The sequence below is a fragment of the Procambarus clarkii genome, chromosome 56, assembly GCF_040958095.1.
Source record: "Procambarus clarkii isolate CNS0578487 chromosome 56, FALCON_Pclarkii_2.0, whole genome shotgun sequence".
Classification (NCBI taxonomy): Eukaryota; Metazoa; Arthropoda; class Malacostraca; order Decapoda; family Cambaridae; genus Procambarus; species Procambarus clarkii.
In genome coordinates, this window is record NC_091205.1 from 10996496 (window position 1) to 11020133 (window position 23638).

The 23638-nt window shown below is 46.2% G+C and overlaps 1 protein-coding gene across 1 annotated transcript in view; it reads right to left on the reverse strand.

Annotated features, from left to right (window-relative positions):
* The window catches only part of LOC123770920 (transient receptor potential cation channel subfamily M member-like 2), a 317900-nt gene that overhangs the window by 56982 nt on the left and 237280 nt on the right, over positions 1 to 23638 (reverse strand). Inside the window, exon 16 of the mRNA XM_069306032.1 lies at positions 19633 to 19855. Within this exon, the coding sequence (XP_069162133.1) occupies positions 19633 to 19855 (223 nt within the window). The remainder of the gene's footprint in view (positions 1 to 19632; positions 19856 to 23638) is intronic.

A 23638-nucleotide genomic window follows, 5' to 3' on the forward strand; every position in this document is an offset into this window, starting at 1 on the left:
CACCCTCCTCCTCCTTCCTCTTCGCCCCCCTCCTCTTCCTCCTCGCCCTCCTCCTCCTCCTTCTTCCTCACCCTCCTCTTACTTCTCGCCCTCCTCCTCCTCCTTCCTCCTCCTTCTCCATCCTCCTCGCCCTCATCCTTCACCTTCCTCCTCGCCCTCATCATCCTCCTTCCTCCTCGACCTTCTCCTCCACCTCCTCCACCTCCTCCTCCTTCCCCCTTGCCCTCCTCCTCCTTCTTCTTCCTCCTCCTCTTCCTCCTTCTCCTTCTCCCTCCTCCTTCCTCCTTGCCCTCCTCCTCCTAATTCCACCTCACCCTCCTCCTCCTTCTTCCTCCTCGCCCTCCTCCTCCTTCCTCCTCGCCCTCCTCCTCCCCCTTCCTCCTCGTCCTCCTCCTCCTCCTTCCTTCTCGCCCTCCTCCTTCCTCTTCGCTCTTCTCTTACCTTTATCTTACTCCTCCCCTCTTACCCCTCCTCGTCCCACCTTCTCTTACCCCTCCTCCTCCTTACCCCTTTCTCTTACCACACCCCCTCCCCTACTCATCCGCCTTCTCTTACCCCTCCCCTCTTTCTCCACTTCCCCTTCCTCCTCATTCCAAATCTCTTACCCCTTCACTCTTCCCCCTTCCCTCTTCCCCCTCCTCTTCCCCTTCCTCCTCATCCCCTTCTCTTACCCCTCCCCTCTTACCCCTCCTGCTCATCCACCTTCTCTTACCCCTCCTCCTCCTTACCCCCCTTCTCTTACCCCTCCCCCTGCTCATCCCCCTTCTTTTACCCCTTCCCTCTTCCACCTTTTCCCCTTCCTCCTCATCCCCCTCTTCTTATCCCATCCCCTCCTTTTCCCCCTTCTCTTACCCCTCCCTCCTCCTTATCCTCGTTCTCTTACCCATCCCCTCTTCCCTCTCCTCTTCCCCTTCTGCCTCATCCCAATTCTCTTACCCCCCTCCCCTCTTCCCCTTTCTCCTCATTCCCCTTCTTTTCCCCTCTCCCTCCTCATCCCCCATCTCTTACCTTTCCCCTCTTCCCCTTCCTCCTCATCCCCCCTTCTCTTACCTGTCCCCTCTTTCCGCTCCACTTTTCCCCCTCCTCTTCCCCTTCCTCCTCATCCCCTTCTCTTACCCCCTCCTCTTCTTCCCCCTCCTCATCCACCTTCTCTTACCCCCTCCCCCTACTCATCCCCCTTCTCTTACCCCACCCCCTCCTCATCCCCCTCCTTTTCCTCCTCATTCCCGTTCTCTTACCCCCCCCCTCCTCTTCCCCTTCCTCCTCATCCATCTGTTCTTACCCTTCCCCACACCACCCCAACTACACCAGTCGTGTACTACACCATGCCACTACACCATGCCACTACACCATGCCACTACACCAGGCTACTACACCAGGCTACTACACCATGCCACTACACCAGGCCACTACACCAGGCTACTACACCAGGCTACTACACCAGGCTACTACACCACACTACTACACCAGGCTACTACACCACACTACTACACCAGTCTACTACACCAGGCTACTACACCAGGCTACTACACCAGGCAACTACACCAGGCTACTACACCAGGCTACTACACCAGGCCACTACACCAGGCTACTACACCATGCCACTACACCAGGCTACTACACCAGGCTACTACACCAGGCTACTACACCACACTACTACACCAGTCTACTACACCAGGCTACTACACCAGGCTACTACACCAGGCTACTACACGAGGCTACTACACCAAGCCACTACACCAGGCTACTACACCAGGCTACTACACCAGGCTACTACACCAGGCTACTACACCAGGCTACTACACCAGGCTACTACACCACACTACTACACCAGGCTACTACACCAGGCTACTACACCAGGCTACTACACCAGGCCACTACACCAGGCTACTACACCAGGCTACTACACCAGGCTACTACACCAGGCTACTACACCACACTACTACACCAGGCTACTACACCAGGCTACTACACCATGCTACTACACCAGGCTACTACACCAGGCTACTACACCAGGCTACTACACCAGGCTACTACACCAGGCCACTACACCAGGCTACTACACCAGGCTACTACACCAGGCTACTACACCAGGCTACTACACCAGGCTACTACACCAGGCCACTACACCAGGCTACTACACCAGGCTACTACACCAGGCTACTACACCAGGCTACTACACCAGGCTACTACACCATGCCACTACACCAGGCTACTACACCAGGCTACTACACCAGGCTACTACACCATGCCACTACACCAGGCTACTACACCAGGCTACTACACCAGGCTACTACACCAGGCTACTACACCAGGCTACTACACCAGGCTACTACACCATGCCACTACACCAGGCTACTACACCAGGCTACTACACCTGGCTACTACACCAGGCTACAACACCAGGCTACTACACCATGCCACTACACCAGGCTACTACACCATGCCACTACACCAGGCCACTACACCAGGCTACTACACCATGCCACTACACCATGCCACTACACCAGGCTACTACACCATGCCACTACACCATGCCACTACACCAGGCTACTACACCAGGCTACTACACCATGCCACTACACCATGCCACTACACCAGGCCACTACACCAGGCTACTACACCATGCCACTACACCATGCCACTACACCATGCCACTACACCAGGCTACTACACCATGCCACTACACCAGGCCACTACACCAGGCTACTACACCATGCCACTACACCATGCCACTACACCAGGCTACTACACCATGCCACTACACCATGCCACTACACCAGGCTACTACACCATGCCACTACACCAGGCCACTATACCAGGCCACTACACCAGGCTACTACACCATGCCACTACACCAGGCCACTACACCAGGCTACTACACCAGTCGTGTACTACACCAGGCCACTATACCAGGCCACTACACCAGGCTACTACACCATGCCACTACACCAGGCCACTACACCAGGCTACTACACCAGGCTACTACACCAGGCTACTACACCATGCTACTACACCAGGCTACTACACCAGGCTACTACACCAGGCTACTACACCAGGCTACTACACCATGCCACTACACCATGCCACTACACCAGGCTACTACACCAGTCGTGTACTACACCAGGCCACTATACCAGGCCACTACACCAGGCTACTACACCATGCCACTACACCAGGCCACTACACCAGGCTACTACACCAGTCGTGTACTACACCAGGCCACTATACCAGGCCACTACACCAGGCTACTACACCATGCCACTACACCAGGCCACTACACCAGGCTACTACACCAGGCTACTACACCAGGCTACTACACCATGCTACTACACCAGGCTACTACACCAGGCTACTACACCAGGCTACTACACCATGCCACTACACCAGGCCACTACACCAGGCTACTACACCATGCTACTACACCAGGCTACTACACCAGGCTACTACACCAGGCTACTACACCAGGCTACTACACCAGGCTACTACACCAGGCTACTACACCAGGCTACTACACCATGCTACTACACCAGGCTACTACACCAGGCTACTACACCAGGCTACTACACCATGCCACTACACCAGGCCACTACACCAGGCTACTACACCAGGCTACTACACCAGGCTACTACACCATGCCACTACACCATGCCACTACACCAGGCTACTACACCATGCTACTACACCAGGCTACTACACCAGGCCACTACACCATGCTACTACACCAGGCTACTACACCACACTACTACACCAGGCTACTACACCAGGCTACTACACCATGCTACTACACCAGGCTACTACACCAGGCTACTACACCAGGCTACTACACCATGCCACTACACCAGGCCACTACACCAGGCTACTACACCTGGCTACTACACCATGCCACTACACCATGCCACTACACCAGGCTACTACACCATGCTACTACACCAGGCTACTACACCAGGCCACTACACCATGCTACTACACCAGGCTACTACACCACACTACTACACCAGGCTACTACACCAGGCTACTACACCATGCTACTACACCAGGCTACTACACCAGGCTACTACACCAGGCTACTACACCATGCCACTACACCAGGCCACTACACCAGGCTACTACACCAGGCTACTACACCAGGCTACTACACCATGCCACTACACCAGGCCACTACACCAGGCTACTACACCAGGCTACTACACCATGCCACTACACCAGGCCACTACACCAGGCTACTACACCAGGCCACTACACCAGGCTACTACACCAGGCTACTACACCAGGCTACTACACCATGCCACTACACCAGGCCACTACACCAGGCCACTACACCACACTACTACAAGTGAAAAATGAATAAAAATGATAAACCAACCTTCATTATGATGCTTTTTTTATTTTACTAATTGTAGAAATATATATTTATATTTTTACATTTCCTATTTTATTCATATTTTAACATTTTAACTTTAAACACTTTATAAAAGGTGTCCAAAATTTTCAAATTAGGGTATAAAAGGTGTCACAAAGTTTCAGACTAGGGGTACAAAAGGTGTCACAAAGTTTCAGACTAGGGGTACAAAAGGTGTCACAAAGTTTCAAATTAGGGTACAAAAGGTGTCACAAAGTTTCAAATTAGGGTATAAAAAGTGTCACAAAGTTTCAGACTAGGGGTACAAAAGGTGTCACAAAGTTTCAGACTAGGGGTACAAAAGGTGTCACAAAGTTTCAAATTAGGGTACAAAAGGTGTCACAAAGTTTCAAATTAGGGTATAAAAAGTGTCACAAAGTTTCAGACTAGGGGTACAAAAGGTGTCACAAAGTTTCAGACTAGGGGTACAAAAGGTGTCACAAAGTTTCAAATTAGGGTACAAAAGGTGTCACAAAGTTTCAAATTAGGGTATAAAAAGTGTCACAAAGTTTCAGACTAGGGGTACAAAAGGTGTCACAAAGTTTCAGACTAGGGGTACAAAAGGTGTCACAAAGTTTCAAATTAGGGTACAAAAGGTGTCACAAAGTTTCAAATTAGGGTTAGGTACGTAGGTGTTGGTTATAAGTTTTGGAAACCTATTTAAATCCACACAAAAAATAACGCATCTAATGCGTGAAAACAAACGTTTCCACTCCTTTCTAACACTTTCCAGGAACGTTGTGGAAAGTTAAAATTAATTCCTGGGGTAATGTTACAGCAAGGTTTAACATCAGTAACATTGCAGCAAGGTGTAACATCAGTAACATTGCAGCAAGGTATAACGTCAGTAACGTTGCAGCAAGGTATAACGTCGGTAACGTTGCAGCAAGGTATAACGTCGGTAACGTTGCAGCAAGGTATAACGTCGGTAACGTTGCAGCAAGGTATAACGTCGGTAACGTTGCAGCAAGGAATAACGTCGGTAACGTTGCAGCAAGGTATAACGTCGGTAACGTTGCAGCAAGGTGTAACGTCGGTAACGTTGCAGCAAGGTATAACGTCGGTAACCTTGCAGCAAGGTATAACGTCGGTAACCTTGCAGCAAGGTGTAACGTCGGTAACCTTGCAGCAAGGTATAACGTCGGTAACGTTGCAGCAAGGTATAACGTCGGTAACGTTGCAGCAAGGTGTAACGTCGGTAACGTTGCAGCAAGGTATAACGTCGGTAACGTTGCAGCAAGGTATAACGTCGGTAACCTTGCAGCAAGGTATAACGTCGGTAACCTTGCAGCAAGGTATAACGTCGGTAATGTTATAGCAAGGTGTAACGTTGACCAGACCACACACTAGAAAGTGAAGGGACGAAGACGTTTCGGTCCGTCCTGGAACATTCTCAAGTCAATTTACTTGAGAATGGTCCAGGACGGACCGAAACGTCTTCGTCCATTCACTGTCTAGTGTGTGGTCTGGTCAACATACTTCTGCCACGATATTGTGACTCATCGCCTGCATAAGGTGTAACGTCGGCAGTGTTGCAGCAAGCTGTAACAACAGCAGAGTTGCAACAAGATGTATCGTCAGCAATATTACAGGAAAGTACTCACCTAGTTTTACTCACCTAGTTGTGCTTGAGGGGGTTGAGCTGTTGCTCTTTGGTCCCGCCTGTCAACTGTCAATCAAATGGTGTTCAGATTCCTTAGCCTACTGCGCTCTATCATATATACATTTGAAACTATGTATGGAGTCAGCCTCCACCACATTACTGACTAAGGCATTCCACCTGTTAACTACTCTGTCACTGAAAAAGTTATTTCTAACATCCCTGTGGCTCATTTGGGTACTCAGTTTCCACCAGTGTCCCCTTGTTTGAGTACCCTTCGTGTTAAACAGTTAATCTATTATCTACCCTGTCGAGTTCTCTTAGAATTTTGTAGGTAGTGATCATGTCTTCTCCAGCTCTCCTATCTTCCAGCGACGTTAGTTTCATTTCATGCAGCCTTTCCTCGTAACTAATGCCTCTTAGTTCTGGGACTAGCCTTGTGGTATATCTTTGAACTTTTTCCAGTTTAGTCTTGTGCTTAAACTAGGTACGGGTTCCATGCTGGGGTTGCATTGTTTATCCTGCATGCTGTAGGATTGGTCTTACATATGTGGTATTCAAAGTTCTGAATGATTCCTTACACAGGTTCCTGAAAGGCGTTCTGATGTTAGCCAGCCTCGCATACGCCGCCGATGTTATTCGTTTTATGTGGGCTTCAGGAGATAGGATTGGTGTGATATCAACTCCTAAATCTAATTCTCTGTCCGTTTCATGAAGTACTTCATCTACCATTCGGTATCCTGTTTCTGGCGTCATGTTTCCACTTGACTAGTTTCATTACCTTACAATTGCTCAAGTTGAACTGTTGTAGCCATTTGTTGGACCATTCATTCAGTTTGTCTAGATCGTCTTGTATTCTCATACTGTCTTCCTCTGACTTAATCTTCCTCATAATTTTTGCATCATCAGCAAACATTGAGAGGAACGAGTCTATTCCCTCTGGGAGATCATTCACATTTATCAGAAACAGTATAGGACTCAACCCTATGTGACTCCACTGGTGACACCTCGCTAATCTGAGACCTCGCCCCTCACTCTGACTCGCTGTCTTCTTTTGCGCAGGTACTTCCTAATCCAATGTAGTACCTTCCCTTCACTCCTGCCTACATCTTTAGCTTGAGCACTAGTCTCTTGTGTAGTACTGTGTCACAGTCTTTATTGCAATCCAAAAATACATAGTCTGCCCACCCCCTCTCTTTCTTGCCTGATTTTTGTTGCTTGGTCGAAGAATTCAATTAATCCTATGAAACATGATTTGCCATCCTTGAACCCATGCTGATGTAGTGTTACAAAGTTCTTTCGCTCCAGATGTTCCACTATCTTTTTCGCACAATCTTTTCCATTATATTGCATGGTATGCAAGTAATGGACAATAGGAAGACGGCCCAAGGCATGAAGGATTTCATCACACAAAAGTGTGAGGAGATAATAGACAAGTTCGTCCCAGTCCAAAGGGAAAAAAATGAGGTGCAGATGAGAATCTCAAGGCTTAATCAGATATGCCAGCTAGCAAAGCAACTAAGTGAGAGGGCGTGCAGAAACTATAGGGTGTAACGTCGGCAGTGTTGCATCAAGCAGAAACGTTCGCAATGTTGCAGGAAGTTGTAACGTTGGCAGTGTTGCAAAAAGGTGTAACATCGGCAGTGTTGCAACAAGGTGTAACTTAGGCATTGTTGCAGCAATGTGTAATGTTGCAGCACGGTATAACATATGCAGTGTTGCAGCAAGGTGAAACGTCGGCAGTGTTGCAGCAAGGTGAAACGTCGGCAGTGTTGCAGCAAGGTGAAACATCGGCAGTGTTGTAGCAAGGTGTAACATCGGTAATGTTGTTGAGAGATGAAACATCTGCAAGGTTGCAACATGTGCAAAGTCTGCAATGTTGCACAGGGTGTAACGTCTGCAATGTTGCACAAGGTTGAACGTGGGCAGTGTTACAACAAAATGTAACGTTGGCAGTGTTGCATCTAGGTATAACGTTGGCAGTGTTGCAGCAAGGTGTAACGTTGGCAGTGTTGCAGCAAGGTGTAACGTTGGCAGTGTTGCAGCAAGGTGTAACGACGGCCGTGTTGTAGCAGGGTGTAACGTCGGAGGTGTTGCAGCAAGGTGTAACGACGGCCGTGTTGCAGCAAGGTGTAACGACGGCCGTGTTGTAGCAGGGTGTAACGTCGGAGGTGTTGCAGCAAGGTGTAACGTTGGCAGTGTTGCAGCAAGGTGTAACGACGGCCGTGTTGCAGCAGGGTGTAACGTCGGAGGTGTTGCAGCAAGGTGTAACGACGGCCGTGTTGCAGCAGGGTGTAACGTCGGAGGTGTTGCAGCAAGGTGTAACGACGGCCGTGTTGCAGCAGGGTGTAACGTCGGAGGTGTTGCAGCAAGGTGTAACTTTGGAATTATTGCAGCATAGCGTAATGTCGGTAATGTTGCAGCAAGTTGTAACAACGGCAATGTTGCAAAAATGTGCAACGTCGGCAATACTGCAGCAAGGTGTAACGTCTACAGTGTTTCAGCAAAGTGTAACGTCGACAGTGTTGCATCAAGGAACTCACGTATTTGTGCTTGCGGGGGGGTTGAGCTCTGGCTGTTTGGTCCCGCCTCTCAACTGTCAATCAATTGGTGTACAGATTCCTGAGCCTACTGAGCTCAATTATATTTATACATGAAACTGTGTATGGAGTCAGCCTCCATCACATCACTTCCTAATGCATTCCATTTGTCAACCACTCTGACACTAAAAAAATTCTTTCTAATATCTTTGTGGCTCATTTGGGCACTCAATTTCCACCTGTGTCCCTAAGTGCGTGTGCCCCTTGGGTAAATAGCATGTCCTTATCTACCCTATTAATGCCTTTGAGAATCTTGTATGTGGTGATCATGTCCCCCCCTAACTCTTCTGCCTTCCTGCGACGTGAGGTTTAACTCCTATAGTCTCTCCTCGTAGCTCATACCTCTCAGCTCCGGTAATAGTCTGGTTGAAAACCTTTAAACCTTCTCCTGTTTAGTCTTATGCTTGACTAGGTATGGACTCCATTCTGGAGCTGCATACTCCAGGATAGGTCTGACATATGTGGAACACAAAGTTGAGAATCCTGTAAGCGAGATAACCGGACAGAAAGAGGGAAATGGTGAAGAGGAACAGGAACTACAGGAAATGTAAAAGTCAAAGCACAACAGAGGTGAAAGAAGGATGTCGCAAAGACCGCACAAGATAGCGAAGACAGTAGCGATCACAGCGGTCGTGGAGAGATAGGAAGCCAGTGTCAACATACAAACTGAGGGCGGGAGTCGAATGAAAGGCACCACAGCTGAGGCGCAACCCAGTATGGTGGAAAGGATCAAGATGGCGAAGAGTAGGAGGAGAAGCAGACGAGTAAACAGGGCAACCATAATCAAGTTTAGAGAGGACGAGAGAGGAATGTAAAGAGAGGTGTGTGCTTATCCGCTCCCCAAGAATTATGGGACAAAATCTTAAGGAGGGTAAGGGCCTTAGAGCATTCAACTCGGAGGTAAGAGATAACGTTTGACATCAGACAAACGAGTGTCAAAGATTAACCTTAAAAGCTTAGCAGAATCCTTATACACAAGTGGATGACCATAAAGCGACAAAGAGGGACAAAGAACGACATGCTTCCGAGTAAAAGTCATAGCACAAGTCTTAGATGTAGAGAACTTGAAGCCATGATCGGTGGCCCAAGACGACACGGCATAAATCGCAAGTTGAAGCCGTCGTTGAAGGAGAGGCGAATCATCACCTCGACAGTAGAGGGTAAGAGCGTCGACATAGTGAGCAGAGAAGACACCAGAAGGAAGGGAGGAAAGAAGACCATTGAGGGCAACTAGAAAAAGAGTAGTGCTCAGAACACTACCTTGGGGTAAACCCTCATATTGCCTAAATTGGGCAGAGAGTGTTGTACCAAGCCTCACTCGAAAGGAACGATTAGAGAGGAAGCTTTGGAGAAAGAGAGGGAGATTACCACAAAAGCCAAACGAAAGTAGTTGGAACAGGATATGATATCTCCAGGTGATGTTGTAGGCCTTTTCTAGTTCAAAAAGGACGGCCACAACAGAAGTCCTCACAGCAAAAACAGTACGAATAAGGATCTCCAAGTTCACCAAGACATCTATTGTGCTGCAACACTTGCGAAAACCAAATTGAGAAGGAGAGAGGTGGTGATAGTGTTTTAAGAACCACATAAGGCGAACGTTAACCATACGTTCAAAGAGTTTGCAAACACAACTTGTAAGAGCAATAGGGTAGAAGTCCTTAGGGGATGTCCCGAGAGACCCTGGTTTTTGAACAGGGAGGACAACAGCATCGAGCCAGCCCTCAGGTACTGACGACGACTCCCAAACCCAATTAAACAGACTCAGTAAATACCGAGACGTGCACGGAGGGAGATGGCGAAGCATTTCATAATTAATGCCATCGGAGCCCGCCGCCGTAGAACCGCAGAGGGCCAGGGCAGACTGAAGCTCAGAGAGAGAGAAAGAAGGGATCGTTATAGGGAAGGCTTAACTGGGTACAGAAATCTATAGTACGAGATTCAAGAAGAGAATTACGAAGAAGGAAAGATTGAGGAAGATGAGAACCAGAGCTAACAAATGAAAAGTGGGAACTCAATGCGGTCGTGACCTGCAACAAATCTGCCACAAGAGTACCACGGTGGTGAAGGACCGGTGAGACATCGGGAACGAACTTTCCCGCTATCTTGCGGATACGCTTCCATACCAGTGGTAGAGGAGTTTCGGACGTAATGGTGGAGACATAAGACATCCAACACTCACGTTTAGCTGAAAGGATTGTCCTACAAGCCACCGCACTCACCTTCCGAAACAAAAGAAAAGACTCAGCCGTCTGCTGGCGTCGGTGTCTCTTCCAGGCTGCATTCTTACAGAGGGCACAGTCCACATTCCACCAGGGAACACACTTCCGCGTTCCCCGAGAGGAAGAGCGAGAAATTGAGCGGAAGGCAGCGTCGAAGACGGTGTCATGAAACAGAAGGAGGACACGAGGGAGAGACAGAATGGAGAGGTCGGAGATTGTAGCACGGAGGGGAAAGAGGCTCCAGTCTGTTTCGGCAAACCGCCACCTAAGGAAGGAGAGGGGAGGGTGAAAAGAGAAAAAGGTAACAAGGATGGGGAAATGGTCATTGCCATAGAGGTCATCAAAATCCCGCCACGTGAAATCTAAGTAAAGAGACGACGAGCAGAGAGAAAGATCAAGACAGGAAAGGGTGCGAGTCCGACAGTCCAAATGAGTGGGCTCACTCATTCAGAAGAGAAGATGAACGGTTCGAGAAGGCGACCTCGGGTGTTTGTCAGAACCCAAAGAGTATGTCCACAATTGAAATTACTCGGGAGGAGCACAGGCTCCAGCAAGGAGTCCAGTAGGTGTTTAAGGTCGGAAAGAGAAAGCGGGTTACTTGGGGGAGAGATAATTGGAATAAACCATGTACCATTTACGCACAAAGACAGAGGCAGGAGAACATTGGAGAGGCGATGGAAAAAAGTAAGGGAACAAAGGGAACATCAGAGCGAATCAAGAGAGCTGAAGAGTTATGGGCCCCAGCTATTGCTGGGGGGTGGGGAGAGAAAGGAATAGTCACGGAAGCGACCAGGACGAGCACCAACCATCGGCTCCTGGAGACAGACACAAAGGGGCGAAAACTGTGAAATCAGAAGTTGGAGTTCAAGAAAATTGGCTTAATATCCACGAATGTTCCATTGAAGAATAGACAGCGACAAAAAGAGAAAGGATAGCAACACAGAACAAGGAAGAAACAGAGGTGAAAAAAGAACACAGCATATTAAAGAAGCTCAGGGTCAGCGAAGTCATGGTTAGGAGGCATTGGTAAACTGAGTAAAGATGGAGGGAAGGGATCAGGAGAACAGACCAGAGGCAGACGAGCAGGGTCCGGAGGAGGAGGAGGAGGAGGAGACAACCGAGAAGGGCGGTCAAGGACAGCAGGAGGAGGGGTAGAAAGAGAGGAGCGCATCTCAGCAAGGGCAGCAAGCGAGAGGGAAGTGGGGTCCAAAGAAACCTCCATAGCAGGAGCAGGAAGCTCGACCACCAAAACGGGAGGGGACGGAACGATAGAGTCAGAAGTAGGGGGCAAGGAAGAAAATGAAGCGTTCTAACCCAGCGAGGAGGTTATATCTTGAGATGATTTCGGGGCTTTAGTGTCCCCGCGGCCCGGTCCTCGACCAGGCCTCCACCCCCAGGAAGCAGCTGCCTGAAGTTTGTAATGTATACACGTGCAGGAGCAGGTAGGGAGGGCCTCACCGCAATTGAGGCAGCGGGTTTGGGGAGAAGTGCACTCTGACATTGACATAGAAGGCCTTAGTTAGTTTTTTAAACTTTGTTCAATGTCAACCAATATTTTATAATTACTTGTATATGAAAAGGGCTGCATTTGTTCTACGTTTCAGTACTGCAGCCTAAATAAAAAGGGAGATTTTTTTTCAACAACTGTTACACATTTTCAGGTGAGTTAAAACCTTTCACCTTTTCAGATATAATTATTCTATTACACTTTTCTGACACATTAGCATATAATAAAGGATCTGTAGAAGGGGATTTTCCAAAACATCTTTAGTTTTCCTAAGTCAAAGTTCCCCCAAAATATTATGCAAATATATCATGTTTATTGCTATTTATAAATTCAATAAATGAACTTAGGAATTAACGCTTTCTTCAGATTTTAGAGACATAAACTTATAAGGTGTACGTTTCATGTAAATTGAATAAAAATGAAAGAGTACCAACTCGTTTATGTTACTTGAAAAATATATCTTTAAAATATTAGTCTAAGGTGCTGCCATCTGTGACTGAGGTTGACATCAACCAATTTCCTCCAAAACTGGCACCCCTTACAGATAGGCTAATGTGCAGTCAGGTGTACAAGTTTCATACAAATCTCCCGACAAACAAATAAGAAAAAAATAACTAATTTTTTTTTAATAAAACTAATTATGATTTATTTTAAATATATGCTACTCTGATAGCTGAGAGTCATAGACATGATTTCAATTGACACTTTTGTTTGATAATCGTTTTTGACCATCTTGGAAAAATTTTGACACATAATTTAATATTTTTTTCCTCCCTTCCTATTTATGCTACAATGCTGACACTTGGACCAGATGAAACCATTTTTATATACAACTCGTGAAAAAAGTTTGATTGAAATCGAACTAGTTTTCGTTTATTGCATAATTTTGACATATTTGGAACTAATGCCCCCCTTAGAGTGACCCTCGCCCCCACACATGGGATGGAGAGAGACAGGACTAGAGCATTTGAGGGCACCATGCCCAAACTTCTAGCACTTATTACAGAGCCGAGGAGATGGAATATACTCCTATACGGAGCATCCGGCACCAGCAAGAATGACAGAGGGCGGAAGGGTCCTACCATCAAAAGTAATTTTCACAACCAAAGGGGCTAACGGCGACGACCACGAGGGGAACGAGTAAACGTGTTCACCTGGAGGACAGAATAGCCTTGGGCTTCGAGGATATGCTTAATATCCTCGTGGCAGTCCTTTAGATTTCTAACATCGACTGCAACATGGTACGGGAGAACAGAGCCAGCACTGGCATTTAACAAGTGTTCTTGGAGACCCGAACAGGGGTCTTGCCAATGCAGGATAAGGCGGCCAAGCGGATGGCTGCATCCTGAGAAGGAGCAGCAACGACACGTGTACCGAGACGGGTTGGGTTGAAAGTAACAAAGGCATCTACAGAAGCAACAAAGTGCCTATGAAGGGAAAAGTCGTCAGGAGGAGTAGAATCTAAATGATGGAGGTCAAAGTACTTAGTCCACGTAGCAGGACCAAACAAGGCATAGTACGAATTAGTATGGGAAGGGAGCACACGAGCAAGTTCTCATTGTTGTGGGGACAGCGATGAGAACCTTTAGAGAGAGATGGGTCATAATGCGCAGTAGTCACAATGAGAGATGGAGCCGTGCAAGGGGACGAGGCAGTCATCACAGAGCACTTGGGGCTCGACCCTACCACAGAGGAGGGAGGGGAGCAGGGAGGAGTAGTCCGGTCTGGGTCCAAACAGGGCCTAGTAGCGGAGGCTCCAGAGGCCGGTCTTCCAGCACAGTCCGACTCAGGGGCCTGGTCGCCCACGCCATGAGCCTGGGTAAGAGAAGTCGTGTCGTCAACCATGCATCAATCAATCCAAAGGTTTGGAACCTGGAACCAAGGGATACCACCTACCAGGAAAGCCAGGGAGGCCGAGCGTGGGGCCCAGTGCAGGAAGGGTGCGTCGTCCCAAGCGGTGCTCCCCCTTTTCAACAGGGGAGTCTTACATCGCCCTTTCTCCCACACTGGTGCTAAGACCCCATTCCCCCTATCACCCTATTCTGGACCCCCAATCTTCCACTCAGGGCGGCCCCTCACGGGCGACCCCTTCAGCGGGCGGTCCGATGGTTCACAGGGCCCTTACGTGGTGCCCTTCTGCACGTACGCCACCCTAAGAGGGGCAGGAGAGGGGGCAAAGGCAACCCTCACCGGTCCCAAAGAGATGTATGTGAGCCCCTCACCACGTCAACGCGACACCTTGAAGGGGAGAGTTGCAGCAAGGTATAACCTAGTAGCAGGGTGTAATGTTAACAGTGTTGCAGTGAGGTATAACTTCGGTATTGTTGCAACAAATTGTAATCTTGGCAGAGTTGCAGCAAGGTGTAACTGCGGTAATGTTGTATCAAGATGTAACGTCGTCTGTGTTGCAGCAAGTTGTAACGTTGGCAGTGTTGCAACAAGGTGTAACGTCGGCAATTCAGTAGCAATGTTAAAATTTGGCAGTGTTGCAGCAAGATGTAACATTGGCAGTTTTGCAGAAAGGTGTAACTTTTGCAGTGTTGCAACATGGTGTAACGTCGGATATTTTGAAACAAGATGTAACGTCGGCAATGTTGCAGCAAGGTGAACATTTGGCAGTGTTGCAGCTAGGTGTAACAACAGCAGTGTTGCAACAAGGTGTAACTTTGGCAGTGTTGCAACAAGGTGTAACTTTGGCAGTGTTGCAACTAGGTATAATTTTGGCAGTGTTGCAACACGGTGCAACGTTGGCAGTGTTGCAACAAGGTGTAACGTCGGCAGTGTTGCAAGAAGGTGTAACATCGGCAGTGTTGCAGCAAGGTGTAACGTCGGCAGTGTTGCAGCAAGGTGTAACGTCGGCAGTGTTGCAGCAAGGTGTAACGTCGGCAGTGTTGCAGCAAGGTGTAACGTCGGCAGTGTTGCAGCAAGGTGTAACGTCGGCAGTGTTGCACCAAGGTGTAACGACGGTAATGTAGCAGCAACTTGAAATAGCGGCAGTGTTGCAGCAAGATATAATGTCGGCAGTGTTGCAGCAAGATATAATGTCGGCAGTGTTGCAACAAGGTGTAACGTTGGCAGTGTTGCAAGAAGGTGTAACGTTGGCAGAGGGGCAGCAAGGTGTAACGTTGGCAGTGTTGCAACAAGGTGTAACTTAGTGGGCTTATTATTTTAAGTACGAAAAAATTCGGGTAAAATTGTGAAAAATTTATAAAAAATACTACGAAGTTCTGGCAACACTGTGGTGCAACCCAAATAATTTTACGATATAAATTGATGTATTTATTGCACATTTCCATGCGTAATTGTACAGAATCCGGTGCCTCGCGGCTGTGACGCGCAGTAGGTATTGAGTCGTATGTTCTAAACGTCAAATTTTTCGTAATAACGTCAGAAATAACTCTGTATGTATGAATATAAAATATACACTCCAATCTTGTGTCCTGTTGAGTGAGGGTCATCAGTCGACGTGCTCTCTATTCTCGCTCCTGAATATTGCATTTGTTGCGTCTACTGCACAATGACATGTAAGAGGAAGAATCAGAAGATTAGAGCAGTAAATCTGGTACTCGCTCGCCGTCTTTATCAGCAAAGGAAAGCCGCTTTAGCGTAAAGAAGAGTAATATGGAGTGAAGATTGTGGTGGCCTCCCGGCTTCAGCTGTGAGAGGCGTGACACACCCCCTCCTCACTCACCTTCCTCGACCCTTCTCACACACCCTCCTCGACTAATGAGAATGATATAACTGACTGATACTTCAGTAGAAAGGAGAAGGTGATGCAGAAACCAACGACACGCACCACCAAGCCGAGACAGGCTCCTGAGGAAGGTGATCCCGGCTATGGGGCAGGTGCCTGTTAGTGCCCATTGCAGTGCCACCTTGAGGACCCACAATTCGGACCAATTACAATAGGTTAGTATGTTTTAGTGTTATAATTGGATATTTTGTAATAAGTAATTGTAATATTAAATATATATACATACATATATATATATATATATATATATATATATATATATATATATATATATATATATATATATATATATATATATATATATATTATTAAATATGACCGAAAAAGTAAGATTAATAATTCTAACTTAATTAATAATTCTGCAGTGTGGAGGTTTCCACACTGCAGTCTACACTAAGGAAACGAACATAGGAATGTGCCTAAATGCCAACAGCGACTGCCCAGACAGGTACAAGAGGAGTGTTGTTAACGCATATGTCGACCGTGCTCTCAGCCACAGCTCAGAATGGAAGCAAGTCGACGAAGAACTCTGTAGGGTAAGGCAGGTCCTAGTCAACAACGGCTTCTCCAATGGTTTCGTCGAAGACATCATAAGAAGGAAAGTGAAACGCCATGCAACCTCTGAAGAGACAACTAACACAACACCTATACCCCCTATTAGACTATTTTACAGGAACTTCTTTTCCACAGCTCATAAAACGGAGGAAAGGGTCCTGAAAGATATTGTTAATAGAAACGTTATCCCTACAGACAAAAATCAGAGGATACAACTGACGATTTACTATAAAACCAGAAAAACGGCCAGCCTACTCATGAGAAACCCTCCAGACACAAAACAGAACGCTTTAAAAGAGACTAACGCCGTCTATGCCTTCAAATGCCCTCTTGGAGACTGTAAGCTCCAAAAAACCCAGTATATAGGCAAGACAACAACATCTCTTTCTAGGCGTTTAACGATGCATAAGCAACAGGGCTCCATTAAGGAACATATAATCTCTTCCCACAACCAAACCATCGCCAGAGAAATCCTAGTAAACAACACAGAAATCATCGATAGATACAGCGATAGCAGGCGGCTTGACGTTTGCGAGGCACTACACATCAAGAAGTCAACACCAGCAATCAACAGCCAATTAATGCACAACTATATTGTACCCACCTCAAGACTCCGCTCCAATATAGAAGCATCAAGAAATATGGACCAATAGGCTTTCTACAAACACTTCTATTCAATACCCATTGTTTCGTGTTCTGTCTTGTGTTGATGAAATTAATACCCTATTAATGCCACCTCTTGTTCTGTCTTGTGTTGATGAAATTAATACCCTATTAATGCCACCTCTTGTTCTGTCTTGTGTTGATGAAATTAATACCCTATTAATGCCACCTCACCCCATCCACCTCACTCAAATGTAGATATAAAATCGGAGATGCGTAAGTTCTATTCACCCATTTGGTCACCATTTGGTCCGGTGACATCTCCCGTCACGCAGGGTGCAGTTGCGCCTCCACAGATCTCCAGTATCATCTTTTGATACTGGTAATGGCTCAAAAGGGCCACCACTTACGGGCTATTCATGCCCGTGCCAACTCTTGGGTGGCTTAATCTTCATCAATCATCAATCGTTAGCAGTGTTCACGCAGGGTGCAGTCGCACCTCCACAGATCTCCAGTATCATCTATTGATACTGGAAATGGATCAAAAGGGCCACCACTTATGGGCTATTCATGCCCAAGCCACCTTTTGGGTGGCTTAATCTTCTCTCTCTCTCGTGTTTGTCCACCATCTGGTCACCATTTGGTCCGGGAGACATCTCCTGTCACGCTGGGTGCAGTCGCACCTCCACAGATCTCCAGTATCATCTATTGATACTGGTGATGGCTCAAAAGGGCCACCACTTACGAGCTATTCATGCCCGTGCTACCTTTTGGGTGGCCTCATCTTCATCTTAACACATTCATAAGGGAGACATCTTCCGTCATGCAGGGTGCATTCGCACCTCCACAGATCTCCAGTATCAGCTCTTGATACTGGTAATGGCTTAAAAAGGGCCACCACTTACGGGCTATTCATGCCCGTGCCACCTTTTGGGTGGCTTAATCTTCATCAATCAATCAATCAGTTCTATTCAGTTGTGTATTTGTAAACTAAAGTCTTTGAAAATGTAATAAGTTTTACGAAACGCGCTCGTGTCGCGTCAGACTAGAAATAAAAATGAATTTTGGAGAATTGTTTTTTTATTTACCTCCAACAGTGAAAAGAAATGTACGAAAGATTGAGAAAATTCGTGTTAGAATTATTAATCTTACTTTTTCGGTCATATTTAATAATATATGTCTACAGGAAAGACTGCTACCAAAATATACTAATATATATATATATATATATATATATATATATATATATATATATATATATATATATATATATATATATATATATATATATATATATATATATATATATATACATATATATATATATTTTTTTTTTTGACACCTTGAATTTACAAATTCAAGGTGTGTCACAGCTTTCATTTATTAATCAATTTAGATGCAAATTAGACCTTATATGTAGAGTTTGTGCTTCTACAAACCGATCTGGACATTTTAGTCCAAAGTCCATTTATTGACTTTATAAATATTTATAAACATCATACATTGCATATTTTTGGAAGGGGAACTTTGAATAATTGTATTATTGCACTAAACACTTTTTTTATAAAACTGCTCGAAGAAATCCTTTAATATATGCTATTGTGCTATTTGAGTGTTATAGAAATGATTTTAGTTGACACGTGTTCCCTGAGAGTTTTTGAAAATGTTGAAAATTCGTTGCATATTTTTTTTGTGTATTTTTTTTCTCCTTTTCTATTTAGGGTGTGATTCTGAAACCTTGACCAGTTGCAGCCCTTTCCATCACCATTTCGCAAATAATTAAAAAAAATGAATAACTTTTACTTTCCCCTAATTGGCCCCCTTAGTTAATATTGCAACAAGGTTTAACGTTGACAGTGTTACAGTGAGGTGTAACTTCGATATTGTTGCAGAAAGGTGTAACGTCGCCAGTGTTGCAGAATGGTGTAACGTCGCCAGTGTTGCAGCAAGGTGTAACGTCGGCAGTGTTGCAGCAAAGTGTAGATATATATCCTAATATCCTGCTAACATTATTCCATATATTTATGCACTGATTTTTTGCTAATGATCACTACTAATCATAACTCCCAAATTGATTTACAAAAGTCTCATTTATGTGGAGAAATTACCAAAATATTCATTACACATGCTCAAAAGCTACCATAAATTTAGTCCAAGTTCTTGGGTGTAAATAACTGACTCTGGGTATCAGTGACAGATAATATGGGCACACTAGGAGGTGATCATGTACTGTATGTCCAGTATATATAATTAGTCGTATATTAATTATTTTTAGAAAAGTATAATGAAGATGATATTCTGACTTGGTATATAGCGCAAACACAAAGTTCACTATTAACTAATGTTTGCTGCAGACTCAATGTTCACTCTGAACATACTTGTTCTTCCTTACCTCTACAAATTCGTCACTGAAGAAGGTGAACATCCAGATAATGAGAACCATCTCTGAGACCGACATCTCGTACTTGAAGTCAAAGAGGACAACGTAAGTGTAGAGAACCAGGAAGCCGCCATAGGCCGAGGAATGGGCGCACAGCTTGGATATGGGAGAGGTGTAGAAGACGGCCACCTTCTCCACCACCCCCATCTTCTGACCGTCCTCCTCCTTCTGGAAGCTACAGTCACAAAAATCATAATCTCTGGCATGAAGTATGTACCAATTTAAGTGTAATCTAATAAATGTGGCATAATAATTCAATGTTGACTGTAATGAAATGCCTCTTTCTGATTGGTATGTATATTCTGTAGCTGGTATTATAGACTTGTGGGTTGGTTGGTTGGTGGTGTTGTCGCTGTTGATCCTTCTCTATGGACAACCCAACCCACAACTCGGTAGAGTGCTTATACTAGGAGATCACCCTTGGCGCTTCTGGCTCTTGGAGAGGGGCTCAACGTCACACGTTTAGGGGATGCGGCTCCAACACTTAGCCTCGTTGTCACGTGCACACACCCACTCGAGCCGCTGTGACTCCCCACTCTCTCCTTATGAGGTATGATCTCCTCAATCCCCTATGACTTACTAGTATTACCTCCTACCCTGTCCACAGCAGTGGTTCTTGGTTCTTTCTCTCTCTCTCTCCTTCTTTACTACCTCCTGGGAAGCCTCACTAGGACAAGGGCAAACACCAGCAAATTGGAAGACATTTACTGGACAAAGCACATACACGATACATACACACATATAATAATAATGAATCCTATACTCTATACTATTACAATCAGGTTGCTCTCCAACACCATCAGAACTCTATCATCAGCTTATCAAGTGGTATCCTATCTCCTGGTTCACCACCTGATACTATCAACCTCCTCAAGTTGATCAAGTCTACATACACTGTTGCACCATCAGCAATAGAATATATATATGTATCTATATATGTGTACAAAGAAAATCAGCATTTGCATGCAATAACATATATCAGTATAAATGTTCATTGATACACAACAATGATCAATCGATCACTCTATCAGTCCTAGAACGCATACATCTGTAGGTAATCCAGCCTACGACTGTAACTCTAAACTTCAGTATAAAAAAACTCCTTGACATAAGAATGCAAACAACCACTCACCTCTCACTGCGTCTTGCACATTAATGACAACCAAACACTATCAACTCCCTACAAGTAACGCACCAGAACTTCCCTTCCACCTCTGGAAGTTCACTACCCTGATATCTTCAGGTTCTTCCGGGCTTCACTACCAGGATCCTCTGCAGCTCCTCCAGGCTGCTATCATGAAGTTTCCTTGAGCAACTACGGTGCTTCACCCTTCTGCTAGGTTCCTCCACAGCTCTCTTGGCTGCTACACCGTGAAGTTTCCTCGAGCAACCATGGTGCTTCACCACCTCTACAGAAGCATGTGACACTCCTCTTCACTGCTTCTCCTCCCAGCTCGAGGTCCTCTGCTTCACTACCTTGGAGTCTCATCAATTACCTCATCTAGGCTGGCTTCGAAGTTCTCAGCAACTTCTTCCCCAAAGAACAAACCTGCAACCCATCGACACTCCAATAAAATGTTTCCCCTTTAACACATAAACAAAAATAATCACACAATATGCTTGCCTCAAACCTCTATCTGTTCTCTACATACAGTGAGAGTGGACTCCCCTGTTTTGGGCGGGTCCATACTCCACCTCGCCTGGCGGCGGTCCTCACTCGCTGGGAGGGTCTTCCTCCGGCTCCCTCAGTCGTCTGTCAGAGCTCAGAGGGGACGGACGTCGCTCCGTGCTCCTCCCTCTTCACTGTCCTATTTCAGGCTTTCTGCCTTATTAAAACATGTCTAACTTATAAATAAACATCGCTACTGTCGCTGGGCACACGACCAACTACAAGCAATCACTATGAACTGGCGTATATCGTGCTTACCACAGATTAACTGGTCGAGGGCGCTCTCCCTCTGACGGCGTCTGGTCACGGCGCTTCCACGGCCCACAATAATGCCTCTGGGCGATTTAATAAACACTTCGTCGACCAGGACTTGAGACCACAACGTTCCCAGCTCGGTTCCACAGCTGGTACGTCTGCACACTTCTCTTCTCTTCGAGATATATCACTAGGGGTTCCCTTCTGGCGGGAGCTCAACGGAGCGCAGCTTTCCCCTGCTATGTCTGGCACTCAAGTGAGGTCAAAGCCCCTCCAGAAGCGAGCCTCACGCCTCCAGCAAAATGTCCACATCTCCTAGCCAGTCATCTATATGTTTCCTTCTTCACTGCCCATAATCTTAAAGTGTTTATCATATCCAAGCAACTATGTTACATGTGCGTTATCACCTCAATATTTGCTAGACCTTCTAATCAGGTCAGGCTTGATGAATAACTCTCAAGGAGGGAGACTCGTTTCTCCTGCAGGCTGAGATCATAACACTGGCCACCAGGAGTCCTCCACGACCTGGTACCACCAGGAGTCCTCCATGACCTGGTACCACCAGGAGTCCTCCATGACCTGGTACCACCAGGAGTCCTCCATGACCTGGTACCACCAGGAGTCCTCCATGACCTGGTACCACCAGGAGTCCTCCATGACCTGGTACCACCAGGAGTCCTCCATGACCTGGTACCACCAGGAGTCCTCCATAACCTGGTATCACCAGGAGTAGTCGATGGTTAGTAGAGCACGATGGTGAGAAAATGTCCAGAAAGCCAGCAACGAAAAAAACAATTCATGGACGCAGGCCCAACAAACGTACTGCTTTCCCGAACAACCCAAGGACAATACAGGGAATTCAGCAGCGTTCCCAATGGGCATTGTAGGAACCCCGTTCAGCATGACCAGGCCTGGCTTCAGAGCTTCCAAGGAAGAATGGGAAAAACATCAACCTAGAAGGATGGTACAAAGGAACCCAACCAACTCTGAGTGAGGCAACAACAGCTACCACGCATGCTCACATCTAGGGAATCAGACAACAAAGAAAAGAATCCACCAAGTGCACACCGAAGCTAAGAATACCAACCAACAACTAGGAAAATAACTAGGAGCTGTGTTTACGTTCTCTCGCCATGCCAAAGAGAACACTACAGGAGACTCTGGACACAATCGCCAACCACGCAAGATAACCCACGGAGCCAAACCCAGAGAACCAAAATATTAGCAACAACTAAAGCTAGCTCTAAACGGGAAAAGACTGGACTGACCCGCACAGAATAAAGAAAAGAACTACCCAGGTACAGAGAGGAATACCAGAATATGGGCCCCAAGAAGGGCGAATGCATTGCAGAGTGCTGCAGAACTGCCCCAACTGGCGAACTAAGATGTGAACCCACTGGAGGGAAGACTTAGACAATATTAGCAACAATAAGCTCTACAGACAAGCCCCAGCCGAGAGACAAGGTTACTGTAACAGACCACACACACAGGAGAAGGAAGATGCCGACGAACGAAGATGAACATGGTTTTTGAGGCCCAAGTCAGATCCAACCATGACAAAACCTCTGACGTAACTATTGACTGTAAAACACTACCCCAGCCAGCAACCCGTTCTCGCACTTTCGTATAGTCAATATTGACTTATTAAATATGTGCATATGTGACATACTAAACATACTATTTTACCTTGAAAAGCTTTTAAGATAAGCATCTTATTGCTTCGTAATTACAATTATTACTTAACCTATTATAGGTATAGGTTAAGTAATAATTGTAATTACGAAGCAATAAGATGCTTATCTTAACATACTAAGAAGGATAGGTAAGGTCGGTGTTTTCTATGAAGCTTTTCAAGGTAAACTAGTATGTTTAGTGTGTCACATATACACGTATTTAATAAGTCAATATTGACTGTGGGAAAGTGCGAGAACGGGTTGCAGCCAGACGATGGTACCTCCACAGCTCGTCCCCCCAAGATTTCAAAACGTCAAGAAAACGGTTAATTTAAAGTGTCCTGTCCTATGTATTCATAAA